This window comes from Sminthopsis crassicaudata, chromosome 1, assembly GCF_048593235.1.
Source record: "Sminthopsis crassicaudata isolate SCR6 chromosome 1, ASM4859323v1, whole genome shotgun sequence".
Classification (NCBI taxonomy): Eukaryota; Metazoa; Chordata; class Mammalia; order Dasyuromorphia; family Dasyuridae; genus Sminthopsis; species Sminthopsis crassicaudata.
Window position 1 is genome coordinate 221,018,966 of NC_133617.1, and position 21,804 is coordinate 221,040,769.

A 21,804-nucleotide genomic window follows, 5' to 3' on the forward strand; every position below is an offset into this window, starting at 1 on the left:
TTTTTTTTTAATTCCCTCAAAGTGGAGCATACTCTCCCTTCTGTGCATATTCAGTTTCTAAGGAAAGTAGGCTCAAACTTGAAGGATAAAGATATTAAGGCAAGTATTATGGGTAAGGAGATAACTCCTGGCTCTAAAAGCCATTTTAATCCTTCAAAGAGTCTTAAGTTTATTCCTGAGTGTGACACAGCCCTTGAGTGAGTGACTTTCTTGATCAGCTGGTCGAAATATCTACATGAAGAAATGTCTCATCAACTGGGTTCTTAGTGGTTTTAGCTACTATTGCCACCAATTGCATTGGCCTCTGCTACTAACTCAAATTGCTAAAGGGAACCCTGGTAGCCCTTCAGATTTTTTTTTTAAAGTTGTAGTCCTTTTATTCTCTCATCAGAATTTTCTCATTAATTCTCTCATTTACCCAAGAACAGAAAAGAATAAAGACCAAGAAACCAAGTCACTATGCATTTGCAGCCACATGGTGACTGGGTGGAAGGAAGGCTTGCTGCTTATGTCCCATGAGAACCACAAAAACATTGCTCAATGAAAAATCTCCAGGTCAGAGTAAAGGTTGCTCATTTTCTGTCATAGCCTTACCTCCATTTCTTTCTGCTTTCTGCATTTCTGTACCTATAGCTTCTATAGTTCAGGAAGCAAAAACAAAATTAAAAATCCTGCCATTAATTTTGTAATTTGCATTACTTTCTTCATGTGCCTAACTTGCTAATAGAGAATCAACCCCCCCCCAAAAAAATAAATAAAATGGGAAACAACATATGGAGAATATTTTTTTACTTGTCAAATACTTTATAGTAAAGTATATGCAATACACACACACACAAACACAAAGAAACACAAAGGAAAAAATCTGAAAACAAAGGGAATGGAACAGAAAATTGAGAAACTAAACAAATTTAATTTTAATTAATTAAACAATTAAGTTATTAATTAAAATAACTTAAAAAATTAAACGTGATTTCATAAATTGCCAAAGAAGAGGTTCAAATGGATTTATACATGAATTCTATCAAATATTTAGAGTACTAATTATTCCTATGATATAGAAGTTGTTCACCAAAATAAAAAAAGGTTACCCTTATCAAATTTTTTTTATGAAACTAGTTCTAATAACCAACCCAAAGAGAGATCAAATAGACCCAGAAATTGTAGACCATTGTCACTAATGAAAATAGATGCAAAGTTTTTTTTTAAACTATTGGCAATGAGAATATAGTAGTAAACTTAAAATAAACATTACTAAGTTAGACTTTTGAAAGGAATGCAAGATTGGTTTAAAGCAAAAGCATTTACAAAATTAATTTCATTAATAAAATTACATTATTTCATAATGATATAAATAAGAAAGTTTTAGATGAAATACATGATTAATTTAAGTTTAAAAAAATGGAAAGCATAAGAATTGAAGACCTCCTTAATATGATCAAAAACATTAACATTATTTCAGAGGAAGAAATTAGTTAAAGGTAAATTAAGGATTTGTTTTTATAACCTACACTTCTTACTATTATTTGATTTAATGATAGAATTGCTACCTATAAAAATATGATGAGAAAAAGAAATGAAAGGAATAAACACTGATTTTAAGAAATGGGGGAGTACTTAGACAACACAGGGAATAAATAAAAAATTAAATAGTGCTGGTTGGGGTGGACATAGAGGCAGTTCTTAAACTGTATACTATCCCTACAAGAAACAGAATGGGAATTCCAGAGTGAATGGAGCACCTGTGTTAGTTATAAAGAGTGATTGGTTTTCCAGACTAGCCCATAAAACTCACTTAACCCATAACATAGAGAACTATTCCATTAAGCTTCTAAATTTCTTAATTCTAAATTCTAAAGAACCACAACTATCCCTGGGGTCTGATTCTGGTAATCTATGATCATGCCTATGACCATAAATTTAGAGCTAGAATGAACCTTAGAGGCCATAGTCTTATTTTTTATTGTTCTTGTCTATTTGTTATTGTCTTAGTGCTCCATCATTGACATGAATATTCTTTTCAGTGATGCAGATCACAACCCCTTCATCCTAAGAACTCTTGCCCATTTCCTCTCATTGGTTTACAAGATGGAGTCTATCCCACGTCCTAGGAACAAGGAGAGAAACAGGTGTCTTTTTAAGGTCACTTGACATTGAAATAATACCAATGGAATACATAGATTATTTATGGGACTTTATTTCACCTTCTTACCAAATAACCTGGTTATTATTCTTTTTGATCATTTTATTTCTTTCATAAGATGCTTTCTACACTTTTCATGTAATTATTTGTTTGCAATTTGTTATAGTCTGCTTATTCTTAGTATGTACCTTTCCACTGCCCTTTGGGTAATCCATAAATTGCATCTGTTTGGAGAAATATTGTTCCCCATGAGATTATTCTGATCCATGATTTGTAATCAAATAGCATGATCAGGAATATCAGTATTTAAAAGATGGACATGGCTGGCATGAAATAAATTGAGAGTATTAATGAGGTCTGCACAATTTTCTAAATATTCTGATTTCATTTTCCTCAGCAATTCTGGTCCAAGGCAGAGTACATGTTATAATGTGTACTATATTAATTTTCTTTTTCTCTTCTTTTTCATTTTCTTTTTCTTCTACTTCTTCCTCCTCCTCCTTCTCTTCTTTCTCTTCCTTCTTCTACTACATTTCCCTATAAAGTAACCTCTGGCCTAGCTAACTTGTAGAGACACCAGTTTTTCATAGCTCAATAAGAAAGGAAACTAATGTGATATCAATCCTGAGGGGTAAAGTTCTCTGCTATAGAGGAAGACAGGAAAGGAACATACCACGATGTCACCATTGGTAGTTTTTTTTTTTTCCTCCAAACTATGCATCCTGCTGGCAGGTGGAAAAATGAAAAGTAATACAGCAAGGTATAAAATTATGTTTTTATTTTTGTTTAGTTTTCTAAATATGAGTGTTCACATAAGATGACTGAGAGCTAAAGAAAAAAGAAAAACAAATTCAAGGAAACTAGTGATCCTTATCCTCTTTCTTGTCTTACACAGTTAAAATTTAAATGATTCCAGATTATAGAATTAGTTAATAAACAGTAACTGAATTGCTTTTGACATCTTCACTGTTCCCTGTACTAGTTTCAGAATATTTCCTATGAGATCTTTCTCCTTTCCTTCCTTTTCTTCCTTTTTTCCTTTTTAATTTCTTTTCCTTCCTTCCTTTCTTTGTTCTTTCCTTCCTTCCTTCCTTATCATACAGATTCCACAAGTGTCCTTGGATGTTGGCATATAATCAGACATATTAAAATATGTGTGTATATATACAAGTATTTGTTCAAGTGAATAACACATCCATGGCTAGAAAAGCAGTCAAGCTATTGGGTCAGTTTGGGATTTTTAAAGGAGAAAGTATCTCATATTATTTTATTTTGTCTATCCTTTGAAGTAATTGACTCAAACTCCTTTCCTGATTTGACCAAAATATTCTACCATTCAATCAAAATGTTCCATTGGCTCCCATTCCTCAAGCAAATTCATTAACAGAATAATCATTTTCAAAGTGGTAGTGCTTTCTTAAGTCCTTGTGTTCTTCAACTTAGTACATTATATTTATCTACCCCTTGCAACAACTTTCAATGTAATTTGTAGCCTCCTAGAAGCTGACTCTAGAGGAATCTGGCACTTAATAGAGAAATAAACCTTTTTTTTTCCTTGCCAGGGTAGTATCATATGCTCGTTTAGGCTCCTAGGCCCTAAAGTGGTACATGAAACAAAAATAGAGTATGCAATTTAAATAAATGTATTTCATGACAACCTCATAGCAAAAATTCCACCTCTCCTCTCTTGCTATTAATTGTAATGTAGTTGCACTATTGCTAATTACAACACTAATTAATCATAACATGGCCAACCTAAGCATAGGAAAGAAAGATCACCACCCACATAGCCAAAGCCTATGAATGTAATTTAAATCCTTTAATAAGTCAAACTGAGACCTATTGAAGATCTTAACTTAAAAAGACCAAGGTTTCCCCCTGCATCCACTTATCTGATTTACATCTGCCTTGCACAGCCCTCCTGCATTTAAATCCAATTCACTTGCATGTCATAGCATCCCTCCCCACCCCGATGTCGTGGTCCTCTTCAAGAAGGAAGGACAAACAATAAGATGGCCAGTATGAACCTTGCTAGAAGGTCAACAATAGAATAATAGAGCTAGAAGAGACTTTAGAGGTAAATATAGTATAATGAAAAGATTTCTGAATTTGGAGCCAGAGGATCTGCGCCATTATTGTGTCAATAAATGTTTAATAGTAAGATATTTAGGGGAAAAAAGTGAGCACAAAACACAAGTTTAATCAGCAATGTTAACATTTTATCCATCACTTTCTTAAATAATAAATTAATAACAATAAATTAAGCCCTGGATTGTGCTGATTACTGATTTCACACTGAAATTTTAACAATTGGCTTTCTAAAATCATTTAAGGCTGGTTCAAATCCTAACTCTGCTACTTGCTATCTATGTGAGCTTTCAGGAGACATTTAATCTCTCCAGGCTTCAGTTTCTTTAGCATTAAAATGAAGAATCTGGACAAAGTGACTTTGGTCTTTTCATTCTCAAAAGATCTGCAACCCAAAACTGTAACCTTCCCAGATTTAACTAGGACCTTATAGTGAAGGGGAGAAAATGCTTTCTGTGGATGGCATTTCAGACCAATTAAGTTTTAGATTGCTTTTCCCCCTATGAAATCCCTGCCAAATCTAACCACAGCCCATAAAATAACTTTATAGTCTGTCACAGAGTTTTAGAATATTTAGATCCCAAGGAATCATGGGAAAATATCCTAGCTGGGTGGAATTGAGCTATTAGCCAGAAGAGGCAGGTACCTGAATGAATTTCCATATGTTTATATATCTTTCAGAACATACACCTTTACACACACACTCTCACACATATGCCTTGCCCTATCCCCTAGCATACAGTGTATTCAGCAACTTTATGTTAACGATTTAGGCAGAGAAGACCATAAAAATATATGCCCCACTAAAGTAAACCTATGAAACCAGGTGCATTTTTCATAAGGGTAGGAATGTGTAAGACTTTTGTGGTTTTACAAGTGTTGAGCAAATCCTGAATAATGATTCAATTCAAGTTGTGACCATGGCCTCCAATGTGCTGGAGGCCTAAAAACTCTTGATGAGCAAAAGATTTTAGGGTAATGTGAACATCAAACTTAACTACCAGGAAAAGAAAAGAAAGGGTTCTACATCCAATTAGCTCTTCCTGAGAAGATTTACATTGCTAGCAGCTGAGGACCCTTCTCCTATCTTGTTAAAATTTTAATTTCCAGTATTCCAATTAATTTTCATCTTAATCTAAATTGTTCTTGTAGGCAATAATTGCCATGCACCAAGGAATGAAATAAAATCTACACTGGAGTTGAGTAAGTCCTTGGCTCTCTGAATCAGCACAGCAAAATGGAAACTCTAGATTCAGGCGACAAGAATTGAAATCCTACATTGTACGCTTACTACCTGTATAACTTTGGACAAGGCCCTTAACCTTACTGCATTCTGTTTCTTCAACTGCAAATTGAAGCTCTAGATCCATGAACAAATAAATTAGTCCAATTGTCTATGACTAATGGACAACTAAAGACAAAATACTGGGGATAGGGAGTCTTAGGAGAAGTGATGAAAGAAGTATATATATATATATATATATATATATATATATATATATATATATATATATATATATATATATATATATATATATATATATATATTATATATATATATATATATGAATAGATGTTCAGTTACCCTAATGTAGTTATAACTAGAGGTTGGAAACCAGTCTTAGAGTAATATGCTTTTCAATCTTTTTTTTTCTTTTTCCTTTTAAACTAAAAAAGTCAAGTCATTGAACACCTAAATTTGGAGCCTTTTTCATAGATCCAAAGTCAATCTGTTAACCTGTACTTAAAGCAGCTCCCCAAAGTACTGAATTTACTCCTAAGAAGCAAACAATAAAACTGGAAAAATTAACTAGATGATGGTTCTTGAAGAATTACTAAGAATAATAATCCATTATTAATAGAATATATTAGATTAATTGAATGAATCAAGTCAAACAGAAAAAGAGGAAAACAAATGGCCAAATTAAAGCTTCATGTTTTATTTTCATAATTGTTACATATGGATCTCTTTCCAGAGAGGTAATAATCTGCATTACTATAACACTTAATACGCTATTCATCACAAAGGTAGGAAAAATACAAGTGAAGCACAGGTTTCACACTATAAGAATACCATACTCTGTATATATACACATTTAATATATTAAATATATGGCAGAGATAGATTTCACTTACTTGAAAAATTATAATGAATTTTAAGCACAGCCATGCAGACTTTTTCTTTTCTATGAAAGGGGGAAAAGTAGAACACTGGAAAACATTTTTCCTATTACAACACCTCATTGTTTTCCACTTTTAACCTGGTTTCCTGATAAAATATTTATTAAAGTGTGTAAACTGCATCAGAGGGCAAAAAAAATCATCAATTTGAAACAATTTTTAAAAAATTTACTAAACTGTAATAGCCCTATCAAAGAAATATTCACATATGGCTGAACAAGGTAGGTGCTTTAGTTCTGAACATTGGGGAAAAAAAGTAAAGGGAAGAAGGGAATTCTAAGAATTTGTAGTTACATAAAAAAATAAATGCTAAAACATTTCAATTGAAAACTGAGACTTGATTATGTTCCTCCAACTGGATACATTAACTTTAATTTGAGGTATAAATGGGAAAATATTAAAATGTTCAATGTTGTAAAAAAAAAAAAATAATATATGATATGTGAATAGTACAATATTGACTGATATGTTGCCTTGAGTACATCCATATTCGATTGAGGGCAGGTAATAATTTGTCCAGAGGAAGGTCTATATATGATTCCACACTGTTTGAAGCTTGTGATTAGAACAAAGTGGTATAGCAACACTGGGGCAACAAATCCTTAAGATGTGAATTTTTATCTTGCAGTACTAATTATCAAATGCAGATGACAGTCCAAAATTAGTCTTGATATGCCTGATGTAATGGGCTTGAAAACAAATGTTAAATATAATAATGTCTTATAACAAGCTAAAATAAGCATTTTTGCACACATATACATAAATACATACATACATACATATATACACACACATATACACATGCAGAGGATTTACATTAGACGCTAGAAAAAAAGAATCAGTTTGTGTGCGTTAAGGATATTTTCATTTATCCATTCATAATACTTTCAGGGAGGCCTAGCAGAACTATGCATAAACTATGATGCATACATGAATAGTCATGAGACATTCTCAGAAGTGGCTTCTAGAACATCTCACTAGAGTTACTTCAGATATCAGGCATAAATAAGGAAATTATAATATGTGTGCATATATGTATGTGTGTGTGTGTGTGTGTATGTGTGTGTGCCTAGGCTTATATATGTCTAGAAAATAAATAGTAAACCAATATGTAAGGTGATTAGCATCTGCCTGCAGAATGCACGTAACTTGTGTCTGGAGCCCTTTTCCAAATAAGCAGATCACTCGAAAGGACTTCAACACAAAAGGGGTAATTCTAAAACTTGTGACCATCAAGCAAAAACACAAAATGTGTATAAGATACATCTAAAATCCCAAAGGAAAGCATCCTAGCTGCCATTTGGGGAAATGACTAGCCACTTATTTGAAGTATGGAGCTTTAAACCCAACATTTTTTTCAAAAAAGCTTCTTCTCTATCTTGAAGACCTTGTCCTCACCAATGGCCAGCTCTTCTTCCAGTATTGACTAGCCCAATAGTTGCATATTTGGAAGGGAGGTAGTTTTTTTAGGAGGAGCTGAGTAGACGTCGTTTCATTTTCAGTTTCCTTCTGAGAGCGCACAATTACAAAAGGATTTTTCATAGATTCTTATTAATCTTAGTCAATGTTCTTTCTTTGAAATATGTATCTATTCATCTTGTTTAAATCGAGGAAAAGATACATAACTTTGTCAGATGACTTTGCTCAGTGTTTTCAAATTTTGCAAATTGACTTGTAAAATACATGTCAATAGACTAAAAACAGCTCATAGGCTCAAAATCATCTCTTGTTCCCAAACTTATTTTCTAAAAAGACTGAACCATTTAATGTATCCTATGGCATGAGCATGAGATTTCCTTCAAAATGTGTGTATTCAAACACATACATACACATACAAACACCCATACACATATATCTATACATGTATGTAGACTCATACAGATGTATAATACCAAGAAAAACAAGCAGACCAGGTACTGACTTTCTATCAGGAGAAGTCACTTTTAGTGCCAATTACTAGTTAATAAAGAAAAAAGTATTTGCCAGGTAATACAAAAATCACAAATGGAAAAATGACATTCAAATGTCCCACCTGCCATTCTAATCCACAATCTTAACTCTAGAACTCAGTTCTCAAAGAAGCCTGTTATCATTTTTGTATGAATTCTCTTAAAAGAAAATTGAAGCTGGTACTCTGGACGAACTTTTACCAAGGAAGGAGTAAACTAATGATTCACAGGAAGAAGGAAAGAAGGAGGAATTTTTTTGGTATAGTAGCCCAAAATATGGAGCTTCTACATTGAAGTTCTAATTCAGTACTACAGAAAGGGGTTAAGAATTTAGGTATACTCAACATCCACAAAATAGCTTATCAGATTTTTCCCTCCAACCCCCTACTCTAAGAACATGCATGATAACAACTAGCAGAGTCCTCCTGAATATTCATCCTCTTCTTCATCACCACCAGCTGTGGCTTCTGCACCTTCACTTTTGGCCTGTGGTGTTGCTGGTGATTTCTTCTTGATTCCTCCTCCAGGAACCACCAAACTTAAGCCCAATTTGGCGTACTGTAAATAATAAATAGATCAAAAAAGGTTAAAAAAAATAACCCTGGAATATTGATTTGAAACACGGCCTAGAAGCAACATCAGTCTGACCTGACTGGAGACCAAGATCATTACTACAATAGTGAGAAATATAAAAAAGTTTCATTGTCTGTTCTTTCCATGGAGATTAAATAGCTAGAGGTATACACTGCTATTTATCAGAATTATTTTTCCATGGAAGAAGCATGAAATTTTAATAAGGTAAAACTTCATTAATTCATTTTTTTTGTCCTCCTTTTTGCTTACATTTGGCTCTCGAGAATTCACCCTGACACACACAGGAAATGCTTAATAAACATGTGCATTTGACTTGGAAAAATTCCAACTCCATTATATAGGAACTTGGGATAACTAGGACATATTGGCCTCAGCTTTGTCTCATATTCTCTTAAAAAAAAAAAAAAAAAAAAAAAAAGATTTTTTTTTAACAAATTAATATAAACAATACATGTTTAACTTACTTAAGAATCAAAGCCAAAAATATTTGTGCTTTCTATAAAAGTAAAAAATTTCTTTTTGTTTATTTTATTACTTATAGATTCTCCTGACAGACCTGGAAGTAAAAGGCCTAAAGTCCTTAGTTATACCTCACACTTGCAAGACTTGACCTTCCACCAAACATCAAAACCAGATTTTCAAAGAAGAATGACTAAATTACAGGCATTGCATTTTTATCCCAAGATTTGTAAGGCATATTTAAATATAAATATACTTGTCTTTTAGAAGTCTGTTATTATTTTACAGAAAACAGGAAGAAATGCATAGTAGAATCACTGAAAAATATAGTTTATTTTTAAAATGCAGACATGATCATATAACAAAGATAGGGAAAATAAAAATTTCTTATTACTCGTGTTTACTAAATACTAGAGCAATGATTTAAAATGATTAACATTGGCTCTTATGAGTAGACCCAAAAAGCAACAGGGAAACACATCTAAGGGAAAAATGCAAACTCTTTTTTATTTCCCTCTTTCCCTTTCTATTTCTTTTCAATTTATTTTTCTTAGGATTGGAGAAACACTAGTACTTTCAGGACAGACAGATTTTTACCTTCTCTATATTTTGTGTCATGAAGGGCAGTAGCAAAAATAGGTAAAAGGTAAAAACTAATCAAATGTAGGCAAGAACTCTTCTGGTTAAATGAAATTCTTTCAGAACTAATGAGTTTTGGAAACTATGTGCAAAGTTGATGTGATATCATGACAACAAATAAGCCCAGGGTCACAAACACCATGGTCTAAAAGAGATTAAGCAGAAAGCTCGACAGAAATTTAATATAGTCTGCCTGTTGCCTGCTAGTTCAGGTGAATTTTTACAGGAGCCCAGAATATATTTTCCTGCAGGTAGAGACATCCATCATGCTCTTAACTGGGTGATATAGGAAGCAACTAATAGGAGGTAAGCAATAGGGAGGCATGGGAAATTAAATGGGAAGGTATTAATAAATGCAGCTGGGACCAGTGAAGTTATGGACAGACAGAGCAAATGTTTTCAGGCCCAGAGGTTATGGAAGCACTCTGCAACACTGCTACAGGACTCAGCCCAAATGGCCCATTTTCAGAATTGGGAAGGTCTCTCTGCAGAGAAGCCAAATGCAAAACAAGTCCCAAAAGACCAAGGGAGAAAAGACAGCAAGAAAGGGCTTATCCTTCCCTGAAAGTCCTCTCTTTCATCAGCAAAGAAGGAGGGGAAAAAAAAAAAAAAAAAAAAAAAGCAATGGCCACTTACGTCATTATCCATGTACTTAAAAAGCGGAGAATTGCAGACCTCTGACACTTGATCTTGGTCTTGCTGGTCATAACCCTCTAAAAGCTGTTCCAGGGCAGTACAGTCCTCACTTCCATTGAATCCTGGTATGCTAAGGAAACCATTCCCAGACCTTCAATGTGACTGGCTTGCTTTTGCAGGCCATTCACCCTCTCCCAAAGAACACCCAAGGAGTCTTAAGTCCATCTACTCTCCACCAATTCTAGTTAGAGTATGTGACTTACAGGAGATTGTTGTGTTTTTCTCAGTTTCAAGGATAAAAACAATTTATAAAATTTTATAATTTATGAAATATTATGGGAATTTTACTTATTTTTTTCCTTCACTCTTTCACTCTCCCTTTCCCTGAGCTAAAAATATAGTATATTTATTGTAGAGTTTTATTTCTTTGCATATGTATCACATCCCCAGGGATAGTCTTAATTTTCATTTTTTTCTTCTAGCTCCTAGTACAGCCCTCTGGATAGTAGGCACTTACAAAATGACTGATGAAAACACATATGAATTTTATTCTAATACCTTCTATCATATGTGAATATGTGAATTTAATATATAAAATGTTTCCCTTAGTTGAGAATTTGATTTGTGGAAGAAAAAGACCATGAAACAAAGAAATTTTCAGATCTTCATCCTACTATATGAGATTATACAGAGATGATAACTAAAAAAATACAAGTTCCAAAAGCCTAAATTCAAAAGCTAAAATAATAATCACATGCTTCTACTGGCTATGGGAAATCGCTTAAAAAAAACCTGAAATAAAACTTCTCACTGACAACCTAAGTGTGCTAAGAGAAAAAGAAAGTCAAGATGTCAAGAGAACAAATGAAAATTGTAATGTTCCAACTAGCTTTCTGGAGGACATTGGGATTAGCTCGAGTCCTTGGTCCTTAGGTCGAGTCCTTAGTGGAGGAGTGAAGAAGGCAGGAGAGACACCAGGAAGATGGTCAAAGATAGAATGTCTCATTTCCTTTCCTTCTCAGCCCTTATATACCTTAGTACAATTATATCATTACAGCAAACTGATTATGTGAATTAGAGAACCATTATATCACCATACTAAGTACTAAGTATATATGTGAACTAGAGAACCATTATCTCATCAATTCCACTGAGTTAATACCTTGTTTCAAGTATACTTCTCCAAAGTTCCAGCCCTCTACAGAAAATGTCTTACCTATAGCTCTCTCTGACACATCTTTCTGCTGCTACATAGTCATTTCTGTGTAGATGAACTAAAACTTGGGCAATTGTTTTCTGAAACAGAAGAAATGATAGATTACCTTTCAAATGTATATAAACATAATGAAAGTCAGTTTCCCAGTAAGATAGAAACATTTTAGATTTCACTTGATGCATCTTGGTTTCTTTTTTCCCTTATCTGTACTCTAAGTATTAGAGTGCCTTCTTCAGGACATTAGAGGAATAACTTTTTTTTGGTGATTATATTTTTTATTATTTCTTTTTAAGCTCTTTAGGTATATAGCTCTGACATTTTTTTCTTTTCTTTCTTTCTTTCTTCTTCTTTTTTTTTTTTTTTTTTTAATAACCCCATCACCAAAACTTCCTACTCTGGGCAAAAGAATCAATAAGAAAATAAAAAAAAGGAAAGTTTACTCAAATAAGCATATGCCTATAAATTTTATACAGTTACTAAAAAATCAAAGTGAGATGATCATATTGTTACATGTCAACCAAAATGACTTTCAAGTTCTAACTCTGACACATACTGGTTTCTGTATGCCCTGAAGCAAGGGTAATCGAATTTCTCAGTCTTCTAAGCAGCTCTTTAACTATTAAATTAAATCATCTTTTTTTTTTTCCATTATACTGTTATAGAAATGCTTGTCTTATTCCATAAATTAAAAATAAAATTCAATTTTTTTCAAAAAGACTCTAAATGGTCAAGAAGGCACTGATCTTCCCTGGGAAAGGAATCCCTGCCCCAACTTTTGACATCCCCACCCCCAGCTCCCAGAAATTTCCCATAGCAATGAAATCATAGGCCTAATACCTATCCTGTACATGTAAGTTTAGGAAACATTCAGTAATAAGGCCTATCAATAATACTTCCATTTATTAAAGTGTATTGTTTTAATAGATAATAGTCAAATATCAAAAGAAAGAAGTTTAGTGATTAGAATGCCAAATTCAGGAGGATGTGGGATCCAATCCTGCTTCTGACACTAACTAGTTGTAAGACCCTAAGCAAGTCAATTAATCTCTATGTGCCTCAGGCAACACTGTAGGATTTATCTACTAAATCATAAAGAAATTATAGTCTGCCTTGGAGTGATCTTCTGTACCTGGTGGTCCCTATATCAATCAAATAGCAAATCCTATATGTCACATAACAGTCAAATATCCAATAAATACTTTCCCCCTTTTTAGGGAACTATAGTAACATGAGAAATTAGACAAAAACATAGACAAAATAAATTGCAAATAATACCTTATAACATGTTGGATAATTTTCAATTTCCTTATAGATATTCTTTTCCTTCTGAATGGAAAGTGCAGCCTCATCAAATCTAAATGAAGAAAACAGCAAGAAATTCACATCTGGATTTACTAGGTAGTGGGGGAAAGAGAGACATAACTTGGCAGCATATTTTGTTTCAGATTTGGGAAGGAAGGAAAAGAGTGGCTCCATTAGCTCTAAAACTTCATCTTTACAAATACCCAGACTCTTCTTAATGCATTGGAAAGGACTAGCAATAAATAAGTGAAGCTCACTTGTCTCTCCCCTCTCTAATCCATCTACCACACTGCTGCCAAAGTAATCTTTCCAAGGTACAGGTCTGACCATTCCATTAACCTTCTCAAAAACATTTAGTAGCTCCTCATTATTTAACAAACAAAAAACTACTTACACTATCATTCACAGTCCTCTATAATCTGTCTTTCTCCCTAACATTACATTATTTCATCAAACTCTTTGGTATATACTCTCTATATAAATTACTTGCTGTTTTCTAATCTTCATTATTGCCATGCCTTTACAAGAACCATCCCTTAATTCCTGAAAGAACTTATTCCTTCTTTTCTCATCTCTACTTATGATATTTTTTCCTTCCCTCAAGATCTAACTCAGGTTCTATTCCCCTCTGCAGCTTTCCCTGCTTGCCCTAGCTAATAGTGCCCTATTCTATTCTACTTGAATCTTTCTGATTATTGTTTGACCTCTTCTGGAAATCAAATCATTTTCTAATTTTGTCTCATAGTTTTAGGGTAGAACTCATCCCTTCCTGTATGTGCAAGAATGTTTGTGGCAGCCCTCTTTGTAGTGGCCAGAAACTGGAAACTGAGTTTCCATCAACTGAAGAATGGCTGAATAAATTGTGGTATATGAATATTATGGAATATTATTGTTCTATAAGAAATATGCAGCAGGATGATTTCAGAAAGGCCTGGAGAGACTTACATGAACTGATGGTGAGTGAAATGAACAGGACCAGGAGATCATTATATACTTCAACAACAATACTATATGATGAGCAATTCTGATGGACGTGGCCATCTTCAACAATGAGATGAACCAAATCAGTTCCAATAGAGCAGTAATGAACTGAACCAGCTACACCCAGGGAAAGAACTCTGGGAAATGAGTATGAACTATGACATATTAATTCCCAATCCCTCTATTTTTGTCTGCCTGCATTTCTGATTTCCTTCACAGGCTAATTGTACACTATTTCAAAGTCTGATTCTTTTTGTACAGCAAAATAACTGTATGGACATGTAAACATATATTGTATTTAACTTATACTTTAAATAAAGCTCATCCCTTTACTAGATAAATTATGTATACACATAAACATATATATATATATATATATGTATGCATGCATGTATATATTCATTCTTGAACATAACCAAACAATCCCTTACAAAGGTGCAAAATGAATGTGAACTACATTGAACTGGAGTGAATTATTTTAAATGAAGAATTTTTAGAGATTTTTGCCAATTCATGGGTAGTCACTGAAATGAGCAATCATTTAAATGAAATTTATAACAGGGTTCCCAATTTGTGCAACACCAACTTAATAAAGTCCTTTATATTTCAAATAATGTAAATATCTAATAAATGATCAATCATAGGAATTCTACTTTTTCTACCTTTTCCCCTTTATCACTATAAATTCTATTTGCTGCCATTTGCCTCTTATGGACCCTCTATTCCAAACCTAGACCTAGCTTTATACCATGGCAGGAGTATTTAACAACAGAATAGACAGTAATAAGAGGGAAGGAAAGGTGAAAATAAAAGGTAGGGAATGGGAAAGGATTCAATTAGACTGTACTAGTATACTACTGGTGTTGTATATTTTGATAGATCTATATTCTTATCAATGTACATATTACCCCTCAATTACTACTCAATAGTAGTACACATTACACCACAACCAACTCATGCCTTCTCAGCATGTTTAATTCTTAACCAACTCCACCCACAAATCCATAAATTCCAATAGCTTGGACACCTTACTCTACACTACATGGATACCAATAAAGTATATGGGCTTTCTATTTAACTAGGTTCTATTAGTACATGATTAGCCCACCTCTTTGAAGTTGCCTAATTTCTTGATGATAATATACTACAAATTGTTTGTGACCCACAATTTTAATTCTTTGGAGACAGTAGCATTCAGTAATTCACAGGGAAACTATAACACTTGAAGAATGCTGGTATTGAAAAGATGGGTCTTTATTTCAAGAAGCAGCTTATAATCATTAAAAGCATCTTACAGATTCAAATGTAATGTAAACTATTCTCTTTCTCCTAACTCAGTTCTAGGTCTAATATATATTATTCACCTAAATTTCCATCTAAGATATACACTGATGTTTGTGTGTTTGTGTGTGTGTATAAAATAAAAACTTTTAAAGTAACCTTTACCCATCTAACTTTTCCCATATTTTGGGTGATTCCATTTTTCATTTACAAGGTTTTGCAAGGCTCTGTTTGGTCTGATCAGCACAATGTCATATATACATTGGCAAACAATAAATGTGAATATAAATATATGTGTGTACACACACATATATAGATGGTTATATATGCTTTTACATATATATATATGTGTGTGCTTGAGTAAATGTGTGTATATATGTAAGGATATGTGTATATATGTATGGATATTTACGCCTCATTTGATAATAATGATCAGAGGTTTCATGTGGCTATCTCTGCTATTGTATCTACCAAGGAACACCGGAACAATTATGATTTTAACATAAGTATGGGAGGACCTTAATGGAAGGAAGTCTTTAAAGTGTCAACTTTTTCTATTGAATCAAATGTCATTTGGAAACAATAATAAATATAGAATGCTTTTGTATTTTCTGTACCTTTCAGTTAATTGTGATTTTGAGGATATGATTTTCTGTAAAACTACATCTGTAAAAGCTTGCCTGTTTCCTTCTTGGTTCCCTTCTTCAAGGACAGTCTCATATACTGATTCTACAGTGTATATAGATTTTGCAGGAATTGAAAAGATCAATAGTTACTGATCTTTTATCAACTGCATTTTTTCTAGTGATAAAAAAGGTCTAAAATTTTTCCTCAAGCAATTGATCTTCCCCTTCAGAAAGTATGAAAATGGAGCCCTCAATATTTCATCATTCCTAGTGGAGACTTTCCCTGTATAAACTTGGTCAAGTTCAGTTGGTCTTCCCTTCTTTGTTTATCATTTCTGTGTCTTTATACAGCACAACTGGAACTATAATGTTAAAATCTAAACATCACTATGGTTTCACCAGCACTAATGAAAAAATATTTCATCACAGAAACTGGTATAAAAAGGGGTCCTCTGTTCTATAAAAAACAACTTGTAATAAAAGTGTATGACAAAAGACACAAAATTTGATAAAACATTTTTGAAAGTCCATGAAATCTGTAATTCTTATGTATATGCAAAAGAATTTCCTAGAGGAGGGGGCAATGATAAAGGTGGTACCTGATGAGATAGTGTGTAAAGTGAAGGATTCCTAGAGCTGTCTTAGTCACATAAATGAAATATATGTGCAATTTAAAATTCTTTGCTTAACTCTCTAATCATTTTCAACATCACATACTTCCTATCCTGAGTCTGCTAATTAACTTACATCTCAAAGTCAATTTCTGGTACAACTTCAGTATAGGCTCCAAAAAGTCAAGTCATTCAAGTGCTACATATCCCTCTGTAACAATATCTTTCCTTGTGCTCCCCAGTACCTTTCATTATCCGAGGGCTTTATGTTAACACTGTGAAAGTGCAATTCATTTAGCTGCTTTATTTTAAAACACAGGATATTTTAAAATATAGGTGTATGTGTCTAGTTAGTTCTCAGAAAACTCTATGGAAATGAACATACCTGAGTGACAGAATGGCACATTCTTTATAAAGACATGTCTTAATCTGCTCTCAGAAGTTGCTCTATAAAACCATTTTTTCTCAACTAGCTGTTTTTGATCTCTTGACCAAGAGATTCTTAGGTTTTTTTCTCTATCAGTTCAAACATGGAACAGAATTATATCCTATTAAAATGAATAGAAAATGGCCAGATTTCATTATGCATGCATGTGTACATATGTGTGTATAAATACATGTGTACATATATGTATACACATTTATACATGTATATTAATTCATTTATTTGCATATCTATAGTCTCCTAAAGAATGTTCCCTTTGCTTCCTTCAAATCTCACAATCTTGTCCTCAAAAGCCTTTCCAAATCTTCCTTAATTTTAGTTCCCTCTAAGACTATTTTCAATTTTTCTTCTCTACCTCTCATGTGTACATAGTTATTTACATGTAAATTCTTCCATTAGACTGTGAGCTGAAAGAAGGAACTGTCTTTTGTTTTTCTTTATATCCCCAGAGCTTAACATAGTGCTTTAGATACAGTAGGCTCTTAATAAATGCTTGATAACAAAATGAATGCCTGATTTATATTAAAACTATTTTAAAATATTTTTTAGCAACTGAAATTTAACAAAAGACAGAAATTGTATATTGAAAGTCAACCCATCCTTTTCCCCAGTGATGAAACATGTTTAAAAAAGGGGGGAGAGAGAGAAATGCAAAAAGATTTGTTTCCAAATATTTGCATTAGAGAAGTTATAAAACATCCAACACAAACACAAAAGGTAGAGACCTGGCCATGCCCACTCAGCACCTGAAGTCAGTCAGTGCAGCCACTGCTGCTTGTAGAGGAAGCTTGGATAATCTCCCTTACCCTAAAAGCAGATCTCAACTTTTTTAAAAAAATAAGTAAAAAAGTAAAAAGAACTCTGACCATTGATAGTTTTTATGGTTAAAGAGAAGAACAAAATTCAAACCCTAAGGAGATTAAAAACAAAATGTCTCCAGATGAAGTCCCAAAGGGTGATATAAATTGGTCCCCATTACAGAAGATTCTCCTAAGAAGAATTTTAAAAGATCTTAAAAGAGATAGAAGAAAAATGAGGAAAGGAAATGAGAACTTTATTACAAAAGGGTTTGGAAAAAAAACACAGAAATTATCTGAAGAAAATGCATTACAAAATAGACTTAGTAAAATGGAAGCATATAACTCCTTTAAAAATAGAATTGACAAAATGAAAAAAGAAAACATCTCCCTGAAAAACAGAATTTATGAAATGGAAAAAGAATAAAAACACTTTTAAAAACAGAATTTGTGAAATGGGGGAAAAAACTCATTTAAAAATTCAATTGGACAAATACAAAAAGAACTAAAAATAGTAAATGAAGAAAATAATTCACTAAAAATCAGAACTGAACAAATGGAAATGAATAATTCAATGAGACATCAAGAATCAGTCAAGCAAAACCAAAAAAAATGAAAAAAAAAAAAAAGAAAATGTAAAATACCAAATATTTGCATCTTACTTCATTATTCCCATTTAATGATATTTTTATTGATTCACTAAGTCCATATTCATTTTCTTCATCCAATATTTTAAAGAATTTTGTCACTAATATCTCTAAAATTTTCAGCCCTTAGAAGCAACACAAAAATCACCCAGATGGTAGATCAAGAAATAATTATTTCAGAAGGCACACCCACTGACAATTCATCAAAACACTGAAAAATAAGTGGCATTTTTTAGAGCTAAAGAATACAAAAGACAGAGTTCAGTATAGTGTCCATGTCTATGTCTGAAAATTAACTTGTAATTTACACCTAGAAATACTATGTTATTTTCAATTATTTAGTAGTTGAAAACATGACTTACGGAAACTAGAACCATGAATAGAATATGGTATTATAAGACATACCTACGTCCTCGTACTAAAAGTCGAGAGGCTTTTCCTAGTAATTCAACTGCTTGTCGTAGGCGTTCTTCATTCTTAGGGAATATAAGAAAAGGATATGTTACCAATTTTGATCAGTAAGTCAATTCAACAAATATTTATTAAGCACCTACTATGTGTAAAGAATTGGGCTACATACTGTGTTTATAAAGAAAAATAATTAAATAACAAAGTCCTATTTCTTTCATGATACTGTTAAGAAAAAATAAAACAATTAAACCAACCTACCAAAAAAAGTACATTCTCTAAGTAGCATTATTCTATCCTCCAAATCCATTTCACTGATCTCTGACAACATAAGGGAATGGAATTAGAATGTGAATGTGAAAGAGCTTTCAGAAGGATATTCAATATAATTCAATATAATTTTGTAAAGGAATTACTTTCTTTTAGTAAAAAGAAGGGTTTTTATTTCTCTTTTTCCCATGTTTGCAAATGAAGACAGAAAAAGAATGATGAACAGTAAACTCCAAGGATTCCAATAAAAAAAACTAAAAAAGTTCACATTAGCAGAATTTTATTGTATATCAGTGGCATGAAGATGGAGACTGTGAAATTGTTCTTGGTAGCCATCCCCTTCCTCCTCAAAACAACAATAACGACTAGCACAGCACTTTGTACACACAATAGGAGATAAAAATACTTGAACTAATATTGCAAAAACATGATAAACATTAGTTAGTCAAAATACTAAGGTGACAAAAACAAGGGTTTCTCCAAACTGAGGAATGAGTGGAAGTTGTTAGTGTCTGATAGAAACAACACATAGCCCTGCAAACTGCAAAGGACAGCCTCTACTATCCAAATCCACACTAAATCATACTAATTTTTTGATTCATATGCCCCTTCTTCAATTAATTTCAAGGCTAAAAGCCAATGAAATAGCCAAGAAAAGCAAAAACTTACTTCAAATACATTAGCTGTCTGTTGATATAACTGTACAGCCTTCTCAGGATTCACATTTTCTATAAGTCTAAAATGAACAAAATAAGTGTTATTCTTTAAGTTATGAATGTGAAGCATCTTTTTCAGGAATTTAACTGAAACAGAAAAAAATTACACCTTTCCCTCACTTTTTTCCCAGTAATCGATTGAAGGACTTACTTTCCTGCCCGTTCCAAGGCCATGGCTGCTGTGTCAGGTGTCCCATTTTCCAGAAACATCATGCTGGCCTTCTCAATCAGGTGAACAGCTTCAGGTAATTTCTGCATCTCCTTTAGTCAAGAGATACACTATGGGTCAGGGAAGGAACTTACAGTTTACTGACTTAATACCTAAAACACAGGAAAGCCAAGTTTAACAAATTTCTTCTATGTGATTTTCACAAAAGTATTTAGGTTTCTATGTATGCACACATATACACAATAAACAGATTAGATAAATTATCATGTGTACACACACTGATCTAAGCTACATCTAATCAAATCAAAATATATTAATTTCTATAAACATACATGGCTAACATAGAAATATATAAGACTTCTATAAATTCTACATCTATAATCAATGTAATCTGTATGTATAATCTATATCAAATTGCTAACCTCAAAAAGGGGCAGGAGGAATTTTAAAAAATGATTTTTTTCACACATAACTGAGAAAAAAATAAGTTCCATGTACATACACCTAATTATTTTGTAACATCTATCATACATATCCTTTTCTTTTTTTTCTATCACTATCAATTCACATGCATACTCCTTATGACCTTGGTACTGACCTAGGTAGTTTCCTACTTAGATCTGTAAGTTCATTCTCTTAAACACATTGGCTGCCCAATTAATATATAGATGTGACCCTGACATATCTCTCAACTTAAAATCTCTTCTACTCCCCACTGATTAAAGTTCAAATTCCTTAGTCTAGCACTCAAGGCTCTTTATACTTTTTCCGAGCCTACCTCATACATACTCCCTGCTACAATCTATTATACTCTAACAAAGATGATTTATTTCCTGATCCATATGCATATCCTACATTTTTCCAATAACATGTTTTATTCATGCTGTTGATTTTTATTGGAATGGCTTCCTTTGTCTTATATGTGGAAATCTACCAAGATCTAGTTAACATTACCTTTTCCATGAAATCTTCCCTGATGAAATCATCTTAACTTTCAAAATCCTGACATTGCATTTTGCTGTATTTTTCTTATGTCTTCATATATTCTTGTGCAGTATAATTATCTGTATATTCCATTATTTGAGTATAAGATCCCTAAGCCATAGGACTGGGCCTAATGTATCTGTATGATTTCCAATAAATTATTTATGCATAATTATCACTCAATAAATGACACTGAACTGAAGCTCTGTTGGGATTATGCAAGTAGCCATATTAAATTTTAAAAGCTAATCAGTTTTCTTAATATTTTGTCCATGAAAAAGTACAAGCTGTCATATATTACATTATTATTCTCATATGTAAAGACCTTGAAGTCTCTAGAATTAAATATTTTAAAGCAAAATTTAGAGGAATTACACCTCATATTCAATTTATTAAGCTTTTAGTAGGTTCTTATCATGGGTCAAACACTGTGATGGAGACACAAAGACAAAAACTTACCAGTCCCACTACTTAGTCTACTGGAAGAAGTCAACATTAAGTACAGACAAATACTACAACATAGATATTAAATAAATCCAAAGCTTCCTCTGTCAGAAAGGAGGAAGCACAATTGAGTAATGATGATAGCGATCAGAAAAGGTTTTATATAGAAGAGGAAGCAGTTCAGGAATGAGGGAGAACCTTGCAAGGGTAGAGGCAAA

At 32.8% G+C, this 21,804-nt stretch overlaps 1 protein-coding gene across 1 annotated transcript in view; it reads right to left on the reverse strand.

Moving 5' to 3' along the window:
* Positions 1–8,329: 8,329 nt before the first annotated feature.
* NAPG (NSF attachment protein gamma) overlaps positions 8,330–21,804 on the reverse strand; it is a 32,024-nt gene continuing 18,549 nt past the window's right edge. The window contains exons 6-12 of the mRNA XM_074274865.1: positions 20,141–20,250; positions 19,943–20,009; positions 19,001–19,071; positions 13,181–13,259; positions 11,906–11,985; positions 10,690–10,819; positions 8,330–8,919 (exon numbers count right to left, since the gene is read on the reverse strand). Coding sequence (XP_074130966.1) covers positions 8,773–8,919; positions 10,690–10,819; positions 11,906–11,985; positions 13,181–13,259; positions 19,001–19,071; positions 19,943–20,009; positions 20,141–20,250 — 684 coding nt within the window. The 3' untranslated portion in view covers positions 8,330–8,772. The remainder of the gene's footprint in view (positions 8,920–10,689; positions 10,820–11,905; positions 11,986–13,180; positions 13,260–19,000; positions 19,072–19,942; positions 20,010–20,140; positions 20,251–21,804) is intronic.